The sequence below is a fragment of the Drosophila ficusphila genome, unplaced genomic scaffold (assembly GCF_018152265.1).
Source record: "Drosophila ficusphila isolate 14025-0441.05 unplaced genomic scaffold, ASM1815226v1 contig_286, whole genome shotgun sequence".
NCBI lineage: Eukaryota > Metazoa > Arthropoda > Insecta > Diptera > Drosophilidae > Drosophila > Drosophila ficusphila.
In genome coordinates, this window is record NW_025064189.1 from 1,829,096 (window position 1) to 1,841,401 (window position 12,306).

At 43.1% G+C, this 12,306-nt stretch overlaps 1 protein-coding gene across 1 annotated transcript; it reads right to left on the reverse strand.

The window, feature by feature from the left end:
- Positions 1 to 2,110: 2,110 nt before the first annotated feature.
- Positions 2,111 to 8,757, reverse strand: LOC108095454. The gene is given in 10 exon segments (XM_017196569.2): positions 2,111 to 2,389; positions 2,727 to 2,888; positions 2,946 to 3,223; positions 3,275 to 3,418; positions 3,804 to 3,955; positions 3,958 to 5,945; positions 6,317 to 7,359; positions 7,720 to 8,264; positions 8,325 to 8,590; positions 8,646 to 8,757. Coding segments are annotated over 10 exon segments (4,782 nt in total). The 5' UTR covers positions 8,669 to 8,757; the 3' UTR covers positions 2,111 to 2,208.
- Positions 8,758 to 12,306: the final 3,549 nt, after the last annotated feature.

Sequence of the window (12,306 nt, forward strand, 5' to 3'; positions counted from 1 at the left end):
GCTGATGAATTCGTTCTAACTCGTTCTAACACTTTTGAATACTGCGCTGGTACAAAAATAAGGGATAATAATAACCTGGAATTCCGGGCCGTATTGCTGCTGAGCGTTCTTCAGGAAGTCAGCTCCCTTCTTGAGGAGATCTTCCAGGGGGTTGGGGGTAGCAGGTCCGTCGCACATGGCCATCTAAAACCGAAGACACACTCTTAAAATTTCCATTCCCAGGATCACGAAAGTCTCTTTTCCGAATTCGAGACTTCAACTTACGGCGAACAGGGCGAAAAGAACGAAGATGATTGCAATCTTGGCCATTTTAGTTTTTATTTTTGCTACTGCTGCGGAGCTCTGAACTAGAGAAGTCTGACTTGAGTACTGACTTTAGGTTTGCCAAACTACTCATAACATCACCTCGTTTTGCGTCGCAGTCGGGCCGAATTTGAGTCTGGCTTATCGCCACCAGGAAGGCCGAGCGTTTACAGCCCCTCAGCTGACCCGTGATAAGCGTACTTTTTTCCGCCGACTGCTCAAATGTCTTGTTTAGATTGCCGCTGTGCGTTTGCTTTGATCGGGGGAACACTTGTTTAGTTTATTTCAAATTTCAAATTCCAAATCCACCTTTGTCAAATGCTATTGTAGAAGTCTATCTATGATTAACTAAGTGAAGTGTCATTTCAATATGGTATAAACAAAAATTAATATAACATTTTTGGGATATGTTTTCAAATAAAAAATTTTGCTCATGAACATATGATGTTCTTCGAAATGGGTTCACCTTAAAATGTTGTGTACGGCAATCTAATAATGGAAATTGTTTAGTAGGCAAATTTTTAACAGTGTAGGCATTTGTTAAACATTTTAATTTTAAAAATGTTTGGCGATATGTGGTTATAATTTCAACACTAAACCGAGCTGAAGGCCTTCTATTTCCTAAGCCAATTTTCAGTTATTTTTTGTTCTTTATAGATTGTAATGTAGTTCAATGGCAAACCAAACTAGCAGGCAACTAAAATAAAATGTAAAATCATTTTTCTGATTACCAGAAAATTGTAAGAGCTCTATCACTTTTAAATCTTTTCGTAAAGTTTGTTGTTGCTTTAGCAGCATCCGCCTGGTAGAAGCACGTGGCAATTGGTCTCATGATGATAAGGTTACTGTTTCAAAAAAGGTGATAAGACGTCCCACATTTCAATTAAATTGCAAGTCATTAATATAAAAGATTACTCAAGGCAACATGGAAAATTTAAAAATTATTGCCAAGCCATAGGCAAAAGCATTAGTTTTATCTGATAGCATTGAAATCATATTCAATATATAATATATATATTATATATACTTAATATGCTGAATATCAAAAGCATAGGGTTCTCGCCAAGTGTCAAGCTCCTAAACCTGCTTGCACTTTTACATATATCAAATTTTTATGAATGATTAGCGGTAAAGTTTGAAAAATAAACACACAAAGCAAACAAAAAGTACAGTTCGTTATTAAGGTCAGTTTCCCGGATTAAGTAATCAAAGTTTTTGATTTACGCTCGTACAACAATAGAAATGGGCAATGAAAATTAAAGCTTGCAACAAACATTTGAATATATAGGTACATTTTACCGAAATATAATACAACCTCTGCCAAAAAACTTGGACAAATTGAAAGAGCATGTTTTTATAAATTGTATTGTGAATTGTAAGTGGTTTTAGATTTTGTACTGTTGATTGGTTTCGAACTATTTTAGCTGTAGATTTCAAGTGGAATTTGTGTGCCAATTTTGCTTTTCATTCAGTATACGGCAATGAAAACCAGGTATTTTTTTTTAAATCGCATAAAACTTAACAAATAAATGAAAAATATATTTTGGTAATCACTGCATTATTAAATAGGCCAGAACTATTTTCATCACAAATTTCGGGTCATTCCGTAGTTTAACAAACTTGAAAACAATTTTCAGGGAATACCCGTTAAACCTCGCCAAAAAAGTTAATGGTCTACAAAATTAATTTTTGTGGGCACGTTTTCAGCTTGGGAGCAAAATGCTAAGTAGCTAACAACGTTAAAAGCGAATGACTTTAATGATAATTTCAATACTTAGACCAAATCCCCAGAACCCACAATTAAATCTTTACTTGATGCAATAAAAATATTTAATTGTTGATTCGTAAGCTGGCTTGAACCTAATCTCTTGAAAGGGTCTGCAGGTGGGTCAAGTTTGGGTTTTCCTACGGCACTGAACTGAGGATGTGCTCCGGCACCGGTGGATGACATTGGGGCAGAGGTGGACCCAAAGTGGGGTAGGTTCTCAGTCGAAGTAGCTCCAATATCGTCTGCAATTCCAGCACATGGGCGTAGTTCCGGCGCACATTCTCCATGAGCTGCCGATGGGTCTTTATCTGTGACATGCTGTGGGGGAGGGAAATGGAATTCTTATCAGTACACCGAGAAAAATTTCACCAAAAATAAATTTTTTTATAAAATAGGAGCAAACTAAAACCGTTAAAAAGTAAAAAAATAAAACCTTAAACCATTGCTGGAAAAAAACCGGTATTTGCCTAATAGTAGAAAACAACTATGTTTTACTGCTAATAGCCTTTTTAAAAAATATCTTTTCCGATTCAAGAACTTGTGGTAATTTTGGTAATTACTTACGCCATAACATCTTAAAATTTAAATTATTTTTATAGAGGAAACAACTGAACTTGAACCTTATTTTGTACAGAGTTTGGTTCTCTTATCTCACCGCTCTCGTTGTTCACGGTCCCGCTTCTCCTCCATCATGGTATCGCGTAAAGTATTTTGGAAAGTGACGTCAACCTTGATCCGCTCGATTTTGAAATCGATGGCGTGATTGCTACGCTTTACCTCCAAAGTCTGCGCTTTCACCGCATCGATTTTCACATTCCTTGGGTGGCATAAATTTAGATTACCATTGGGCAAAGTCTAAATGAGTCCGACTTACACTCGATCGATGTGCTTCTTGAAGGCGGCTATTTTCTGCTCGATAACCCGCTCGATTGCTCCACCCATATACTTCTGGCGCTCTGTTTTGACCTTTTCCCAGTTGCGGAGAATGTTGAGGAACTCCATGGACACCTTGCACTTCTCGATGGCATCCAGCATGTATTTGAGATAGGCTATGTTCGCCTTGTAGAGCTTGTGCTCCCACTCCTTGAAGATCACCTGGCGCCGAAAAACTGCCACCCGCTGCATGGCCTTGATCTTTTTGTTTCCGGCTTCCTAAGTGCATTAATATTTAATAAAATAAATCTTTGAAATATATGAGCTCACCTGTATCTGGCGATTCACATCATTGATGTCATCCACATGCATGAGAACTGTGTTCGATAGCTTGGTGAACTTGCCCATCACCCCGACTTCAACCTGGCCCATTGTTAGGGTCAACTGGATCGTCATGTTTCTCATCTTTTCCAACTGCAGTAGAAAAAGTTAGCCTTATTAGTAAATAAATTATTGAGAATTAGTAAACAATTGGTAGTTATATGATAGTTAGGCCATACTTATGCCCAAGAGTATGCTGTACATTTTATTGAGCTCTTCAAAACCTATTATTTGTTTTCATCGTATTAAAAAATTATTGTAGAGATTACCATAGGTCATAAGTGTTAACAGATCTGGATCTTCAAGATTAGCTAACGTGCAGAATAATCAATTTGTTGTTTACTTATTAAGTACTTAGTTGATTTGCATAGTTAATTACTTTTTGTTGAATTTCTTTTTAGTCTTAAAGCAAATCCAAGAGTTATAGCATATAATCCTCAAAAGATCTGAATAAAAAGCAAGTTAGTGTCCAACTTACGTAGGTTTGGATGCTCTCCTCGGCGTTGCGCTGCGTCAGCAGCTTGGAGTCCTTGAGCGCCGAGAAGTCCTTGTTGAGGGTGCTGGACAGGATCTGGCTGTCGAGCAGCTGGTACCCGATGCCCTTCAGCCGCAGTTCGCTCTCCGTTTTTGCTTTCGCAGCTTGACGAAGGCGTCCCAGGACTTGGCGTCCACCTGCGGAGGACACTGCTTCGGCTGATCGAACTCGGCCAGATAGTTGAGGAACTCAAGGACATCGTCGGGCAGCGGAAAAGGTGTCCGATGGGTGGACTTTCCACTCAGCTTGTTGGAGGCCTCCATGCAGATGAGCACCGAGTTGAAGACCTTGCCGGGCAGCTTGGGTCGTTTCTTGAAGAGCTTGGTCATCTCGTGGGTGGCATGCGGCACCAGTGGCAGGAACTGGCTGCGGAACTGCCTCTCGATGGCTCGATCACGAGTCTGCTGCGCCTCCAACCTCAATTTGAGATCCTGGAAGGCCTTGTCATAGAAATCCAGCAAATTGCCATAGCGCAAAATGTAGTCGCTTAACTTGTCGATATCCTTGCGGAACAGAGTGTAGCGCTTGCGCAACTGCACCCGATTGAAGTTCATGTGCTCCAAGGTCAGCAGTCTTAGTTGTCCTTGCTTCAAGGCAAAGTCGTACTTCAACTTCAGGATCATCAGTTCGGCAACTCGTTGGTTGAGCTTCAGTATCTGGGAAGCCTTTAAAGCCAGTGTTTTCTCTTCATTCTCGTGCAGGATGCGTAGATATTTACGACGATCGAGTTCCAGGAGATGCACTGCCTCCTCGTAGGCACGATAGATCTTCTGCTCCTCGAGATTGTACTCATGCGGCTGCTTCTTGGCCACGAACTCCGGCTCGGGAATGTCCTTCTTGATCTCCTCCTCCCAGAGCTTCTCCAGCACGCCATCCATCATCACGATGAGTGCCCGAGCCCAGAACTCAGGACTCCACAGGAGCAGTCGACCCTTCTTACCACCAGTGTCGATTGTCTTGGGTTTCCTTCGGTTGATCGCCTTGATCTCCGAGTCGTCCACCTCCATGATCCGTTTGATCACCTCATCCTGTTCCAGCCCGGGCATTGTGAGTTCTGGAGGTGTAAACTGATCCATGTTCAGGAGACGCAGCATGATGTTCATGTTGTCGTAGATCTTGTTGAGAACCTCGTTCGTGTGCATCACACTGTCGATGGTGTCCTGCTTGAGTTGCTGCGCCTCGTGGAAGAGCTTGTTGAACTCCTGCTTCAGAGGATCGCTCAGGTAGTAGCGGATCTTGCAATTGTAGTTGAACAGCTGGTTGGAGGTCACCAGGTCCTTGTCCTGCAGCTGGAAAACAGGTGCCATGATGTGCTCGTAAACGCTGGGTCCTTCCACCACGAATGTTTTGAGTTCCCGCAATCCCTGGATAGTCTCGGGTTTCTCCTCCTCCTCGCCCAAATCGTCGTCATCGGGTGGGGGACCATGTCCACCATGTCCACCTGCCGGAGCAGGTGCCTCTATTTCCTCAATTTCCATAGAGCCGAGGGAAAGGCGCATATGATCTTCTAGATCGTAGAAACGATACTTGTCGAACTCGGTCATCTCGACTTTGCGTCGCAGGGAGAAGCTCTCAAAGTTGGCATCCGCGAATATGGAGCGCACCTTGTAGTTGATGCTCACAGCGTCGCGGGTAACCAACCTCAAGATCCAATCCCGAATCCTTGCCTGATCCGCAATGGCCAGCTCCAGAGATTCCCGCTCCAAGGCACACAACTTCTGAGCCTCCTGGGTGAGGGCATCCAACCAGGGATAGTGGAAGCAGAACTTCTTGAAGATCCCATGGGTTTTGCCCGTTTTCGAGATGTCGTAATCAATTAGTTCGGTCACCTTGGCCGCAAAGTCCTTGATGCTGGCAAACAGCTTGTCGCGCTTCGACAAATCCACTCGAGTGTACTCCTCCTTGACCTCCTGCTTGAGGCTCAGTGGCACAAATTGATCCACCTTGTAGAGCGTCTGGTCGATGTAGCATGGAAAGCCCTCTTCCACCGGAAGGGGCAGGGCTTCATTTTCACGGACAAAGTCCGCCAAGGAAGGCAGACGCATCACTCGCATGCTCTTGTTCGCCAGCAGGATGATCAGGTATCTATAGAAGATTACAGGGGAGTAATTGATGATGAAACTAATTTAATGAAGCTAAATGATAATCAGGTATCTATAGAATATTACAGAGGAGTAATTAGCTTATGAAACTAAATAATGATCAGGAGATGATGATTACAGGGAAATAATAAGAACATGTTTCAGAAGTACTCAAAAACTTTGCAAGTATTTTGTATTTATTTATACATTTGTGTGAGTATTTAACTTTTTCAATTGTTGGTAAAATTAAAAGTTACTATATGTTTATCTTCTTTGTTTAAAATGCCTTTGAGATATGAAATTGTTTTGCTTTCTCTTGTAAAAAGAGTTAAATTATTTTGAACACAATATCTTCCTCTTTTGAATCAAACTTACTTGGAATTAAAGCACTCCTTAACCCGCAGTAGGTACTCCGTTTTCATGCCGATGTTGAGGAATCGGGAGATCATGAACGGCTTCTTGGCGCGCTTGTGCTGCTTGAAGTGCACCATGATCCCGCCCAGGCCCCAGGTGACCAAATGCTTGGTCATGCCGACGCCCAGGATGTAGGAGAAGTGCGCCGACTTGGTGGAGGCGATCCACTGCAGCTCGTTCTTCTCGTTCAGCGCGAACTGGCTGAAGTTGAGGGTGTTGTACTCGATGGCCACGATCTCCATCATCGCCCATCTGCCCACCGGCGGCTGGACGCAAAAGAAGCCATACTGCTTGGGCAGGACATACTCCCGCCGGTGCAGCCGCTTGTCCTTGCCCCAATTGTAGACCCACAGCTCGGTGGCGTTGCCGGGACGCTTCATCGTCTGGTCCCTGTTGATGAAGACCATCAGACGTGGTCCGTCCGCCAGGAGGAAGGTGTGCACAAAGGCCGCCGCCAATTCCGGCTGGTTCATCCCGAAGTAGTGGGTCAGCTTGGGCGGCCTGTTGTCCACCTGGACGACGTGGAGCATCTTCGTCTGGTCCTGGAACACCAGCCAGCTGTCATTGAACTCTAGACCGATCACGGATGCCGCATCCAATGTCAGTTCGCAGAGAACGTGCGGCAGACTGGCCCGCTCGAAGTGGATCAGCACAATGCGGGCACCCAGTGTCCCCACAGCCACCAGGGCAAGACTGCGGTGGTTGCTCATGGCACTCGCCTCCGGAACGGGAACCTCGCAGAGGGTGTGGCCCTTGGCCAGGTCCAGCATGGCCACCCCGTCGTCGTACAGGCAGCACACGCACTCGTCCTTCAATCCCTGCAGCACCCGGAAGGTGATCACTGGTCGACCCGCGGGCACCACGCACTCAAGGGAAACGGATCCACTGCGGTCCACCACCACGTGGTCGAGGTGACCCGGCCGACGCTCCGCGTAGATCTCGCCGTTGCTGTTGCTCAGGAAGCGCACCACCTCGTTCAGGCGACACTCCAGCTCCCATTCAACCTGGAAAGGAAAGAAGGGCGAAAGGCAGCTAAAACAATGATGCTAGAAATACTTGTATAATACAAGATAACTAAAAGACGATGCAGAGGCTCGGAAACTATTTTAATATTATACAAGAATAAATGGTTTGGAATCTATTTTAATATTACACAAAAGTAAATTGTTTGGAAACTATTTAAATATTATACAAAAGAAAATTGTTAAAGCCCTAAAAATGCGGGATCTTCTGACTCGAATGGAGAACTGTTGATCAAACTTAAAGTCGTAATAACATGAAATTCATTTCGTTGAAATATATTTATATAATATTTTGTTATATTCTTATAATAATATAATAATAGTAACAAAAGAGGGACTCACCTTGTAAACGCCTGCCTTCTTTTTAATATAAATGGCATTCGAGCTGTTCGAGATGATGAATCCAGATCGATGGCTGGCGATGGCGTGGGCTCGAGGCGTCCTCTCCATATTCTCGTCCTCTGAGGGGGGACTCCACTGGTGCCTCAGAGCGAAGCAGGCCACGTCGACGTACAGCAGTTGGCCAAAGTCATTGGTGGCGTACAGGATGTTGTCGTCGCCGTAGGTGAGACAGCGCTCGCAGGACTTCAAGTAGTTCTTGCCCAGCTCCACATCGGCCAGTTTATAGAGGAAGGACTCCTTCTCGACGGTGCAGATGTCGTAGCACGGGATGGTCATATCCTGCTTGTTCAACTGCACAATGCTGGGCAGAGTGGAGGAGCTGATCACCAAGCCGCGCTCCAAAGTGGCCACATGGGTAGGTTCCTGCAGGACCAAGGCGGCAGTTCGGTAGTTGTAGACACAAATAGAGTAGTCGGGATATCCGCCCACGGCGAGCAGAAGGTCGAGCTCAGAGAAACGTATATCCGTGTAGGTAATCTCGGAAGCTGGAAAGAAATCATTATCACTCAGGCAGAAATCATCACCCAAAGGATTTAATAACTTACGTGGAATGGTGCTGAATTTAACCAAGTCCGGATAGCGATAGACATAGATATTGGGCCGCAGGACAGCTTCGGCGAAGGCGAAAAGGGGAAAGCGGTTGTGGCCGGCAAAGCATTTGATACTCAGCCCTGTGGCCACCGTCTCCGGCTTGAAGAAAAGCACCGCCTTGGTCTGCATGTGGACGAACTTGATCGCGTTGCCATTGCGCAGGCACAGGACATCGGGACCCACATTCACCATGGTGTCCGTGTCCCAGATGTTGCACCAACTGTGGATTGGATGAGTTCGTTAATGGGTTGGTAGTATTTTCATTGGATACCCACCAGACTTGCGAGACAATATTCATGTTGGTGCTGTTCGATGCCTGCGTTTGTTCGATTTGTTAGATTTGTTTTTTGCGACTGCCAGTCGACAAGTTCCGGGGTTGCTTTGAAGTCTATTTACCCATTCGAGTTTATTTTGTTTCCCCTGACAACCATCGCCCTTATTTGTAAACAAAAATGTATTCATTTCGCTCTTGCTCAATACAAAACCATTTAAAAAACGCCTTAATAATTGCAAGCTATTCCAAATTGTTTTCCTTTATTGTTTTTATAATTAAATTAAAGAATTACAATTGATCACAATTTCTGGCTTTAGGGTTTCCTCATTTGAAAAACTTTTTTTTGGGGTTTTGGGGTTATCTTAAAGTAAGTTCCTCATTCAATAGATTGCTTGATGGGTTGCTCGTTAATTTCACTGTTTCGCCGAACTAGATAAACTTGAAACCTTCTATATCTAAAAAAATTAAAAAAGGAGAGAATGGCAGTAAACAGCTTCAGACACATCTTAAAAGGTAATGCCAAAGATTTGTTTTTCAGACGCATCATTTTTCATCACCTCGAACGCAATACTAATACTAATTTAATTAAACCATAGCTGTAGAATATTTCCTCAGATGGCCAAGATCGATTTAACGAGGTGGTTTTTCCTTCACTTTCAGACACCTTATTTCCCAGGCGACAACTTCTGTGACCCAAGAAAATTGTCCTGTCCTCTTCCCCGTAAAAAGTACAAACAATAAAAGTCCAGGACTATAAAAAGCCAACGCCTTAGACAGCCGCCGCCTTTGAAGCAATTATATTTGTTTGTTTTTTCCCTGGCTGAACGTTACTTTAAAATTTGATGCGGCTTGTTATTTTTATTGCCCAAGCGTTATGGTTAATGGGGTTCCCTTTTTGCCGGCTCTAAGCGGTGATAGCAAAATTTTTTTAACGGGTCACCGGGGTGTCGTTGTTTATATTTGCGGTTACTATTAAATTTCGACCAATTACACAATTTTGTTTTAGACATTTTAACTTTTGCTGAAGTTATACACCAGCATTATTGCATATTTTAATTGAATAACAGAGAGTTAAATTAAGACCTCAGCCGGTTGGAAACATTTACACAATTTACAGTTTTCCGTTATAAAATAAATGAGGGTAAATTAGTTGAAATTGGCTTAAATGCACATAAATTAGATCACTTTTCCATCGATTTATTCCTCGCGGAGAGCAATTAAAAACATTTTAGCACAGATTTTCATTACATGGGCCCATAAATTTCATTAAAAGTCCGAAATATGTTTAAATAAAATCCTAAAGTCCGGCTCAACACCGACAACTAATGGCCAGCAACAAATAGAGCGCATGTTAAATTGGGCTAACAGCGGAAATGGTCTTTAGGCCGTTGGGCCAGATTTGTTTGCTGGCCGTATAAAAACTAATTTGCCCGGTTTGCTATTTAAATTTGTTAAACATTTCGCACTCTAACAAATTAGCTTGAAAAGTGTGGAGAGCAGAGAGAAATTTAATATTAATGTAGGGATTTCCCACTCACGAACATTTCGACCCGTCGAAATGCTAATGAATAAAGAAACGGAATGGAAAACCCCGGTGGCCCATGTGGGTTGGGAAAAAAAGGAGCTCGGCAGGGTGTTTTGGGTCAAAAGGAGAGCCCCACTTTGTTGGTGCCTTGCCAAAAGCTTAGCCATCTGCCAGCCAATTGTGTGGCCTATTCAGCTGTTGTTGACAAGACGGAAGGAAGGAATTTTCAGCACATCAGCGCAATCTTTTCTACAAAGTTGCCTTTTTTACGACGGTCGCTACCTGTGGAGGATGTTCCGTGTCCCATCGAGTTCTTGTTGACGTCGTCTGGCCTTTATAAAATATTTATTGCCGCCACCTCAATGGGAAAGAGCATTTCCCCGCCCTCCAGCTGGCTGACTTGGGGATGCCATTTTCTCTCCGGGTGGGGTTATTAACATGTTAAGCAGATAAGCAAAAAAATTGTGAAAAATTTGCTGGTTTCGACGGCCATTTCTTCTGATGCATAGTGAATGTGTTCCATGGGTTGGTGGTTTGGAATTTTAAAGGGTTTCTTTAGTGGAGGTGATTTTGTTTAAACTGGAAGTATTGAAAACGTTACCATAAATTCCGTAAAATATCCATTCCAAATTTATATAAGATATAAAAAAAAAAAAAAAGGAGAATATTAATTGTATACACTTTAGAAGAAATACCAATATAATTATTAAAACAATATTTTAATAAGTAAATTGTCATTAAAAACCTTTCTTAAATCTTTGAAATCATTGAATAATACCCAATTTATGGCATCTGCGGTCTGTCTGTTACTATAACCTGCAGGTCAATCGGAACCATAACTCATAAGTTGGCCCCTGACATTATCGAACATATATCCGACGGTATACACATGTACACAATTATCGGATGACATAGCTGCTGCCAGATGATACCGATGCCCCCGGGGAAGTTGCATGCACGGGTTGAGTGCCACTTATGGCACAATAATGATTTACATTGCATAGTTAATGCGTTTTTAATGAGTGCCGGCATGCTATTATAAAAAAAGTTGTGTGCAGGCTGAAACTTGTCACCAGAGATTCAAGATTCGCAGCCGCACAATGGGAAAAAGTTACCGGCATCTTCGTCGTCTTGCCGCAAAGCCGCCTTAAGCGTTTGCAAAAGTTCTGCACCAGCAGCAGGAGCAAGAGCAGCACTCGAGTCATTAACATTAAAGACATTCCATGTTTCCCAACGTGGTGTTGCAGATGGCGAAAAAGTTCGTCCCTCATATGGGAGGCAGCACTGCAGGGGCACATAAATAATTGAGTGGCGCCCCAAAAGTAGGCAGCAAAGTGCACCCCGAAAACTGCAAACTGCAGACAGCAGGTGCGGCCAGCGGATGTTAAATAGGGTGGCTCAATGGGTGGTTAAGTGGGTGGCGAAAAGGGTGGTTCAGTGGGTGGTGAGTGGTAGGTGGCACAGGCGAGTTGCTTGGTTATGCGAAGGCTGTGGGCTGCATTTACTTAAATGGAGAAGCCGCAAGGCTAAAGCGAATGGGCGTTTCTTGATTTTGGTTTTCTATCCGCTTGGAGGATATTGCATTAAATTAAATCGAAATTAAAGAGATGTCGTAAGGAATTGGTAGATCTTGAAGTTTCGGAAAATTAAATGTTTCTTCTTTTTTGTGTAGCATTTACAACTGAATTTATGGTATATTAGAATAGGTTTTATAGACATATATTTTTTTTCCGAAAAATTACAATGGTTTCTTTTTTTAATAAAACCAAGAAAATAGAGTCAAACTAGTTTGTTGTTTAAAAAATGTTTAAAAATGTTTAAATGCCTCAAGTGAAACGAAAATTTCTGCAATGCTTTAATGTTTCGAAAAATACTTATATTAAATTATGTTTTCAATCAATTGCTTCCGTCCGGCTCTCCAACGAGCTGTTTATGAGCAGCCTTTTTGCCTGCAGAACTGGCTGCTGGCAGCTGATTATGCTGTGCTGCTATGCATTACAAGAGCTGTTGTCGCGCAACTCGTTAAATTTCCATCAGGGAGCGTGTTGTGCACCATATTGGCCCTAAATGTCACACAGCCGAGGACGAAGCTCTTGCAATGAACTCTGATGTCCTCACGTATTCGCATGATATCGAT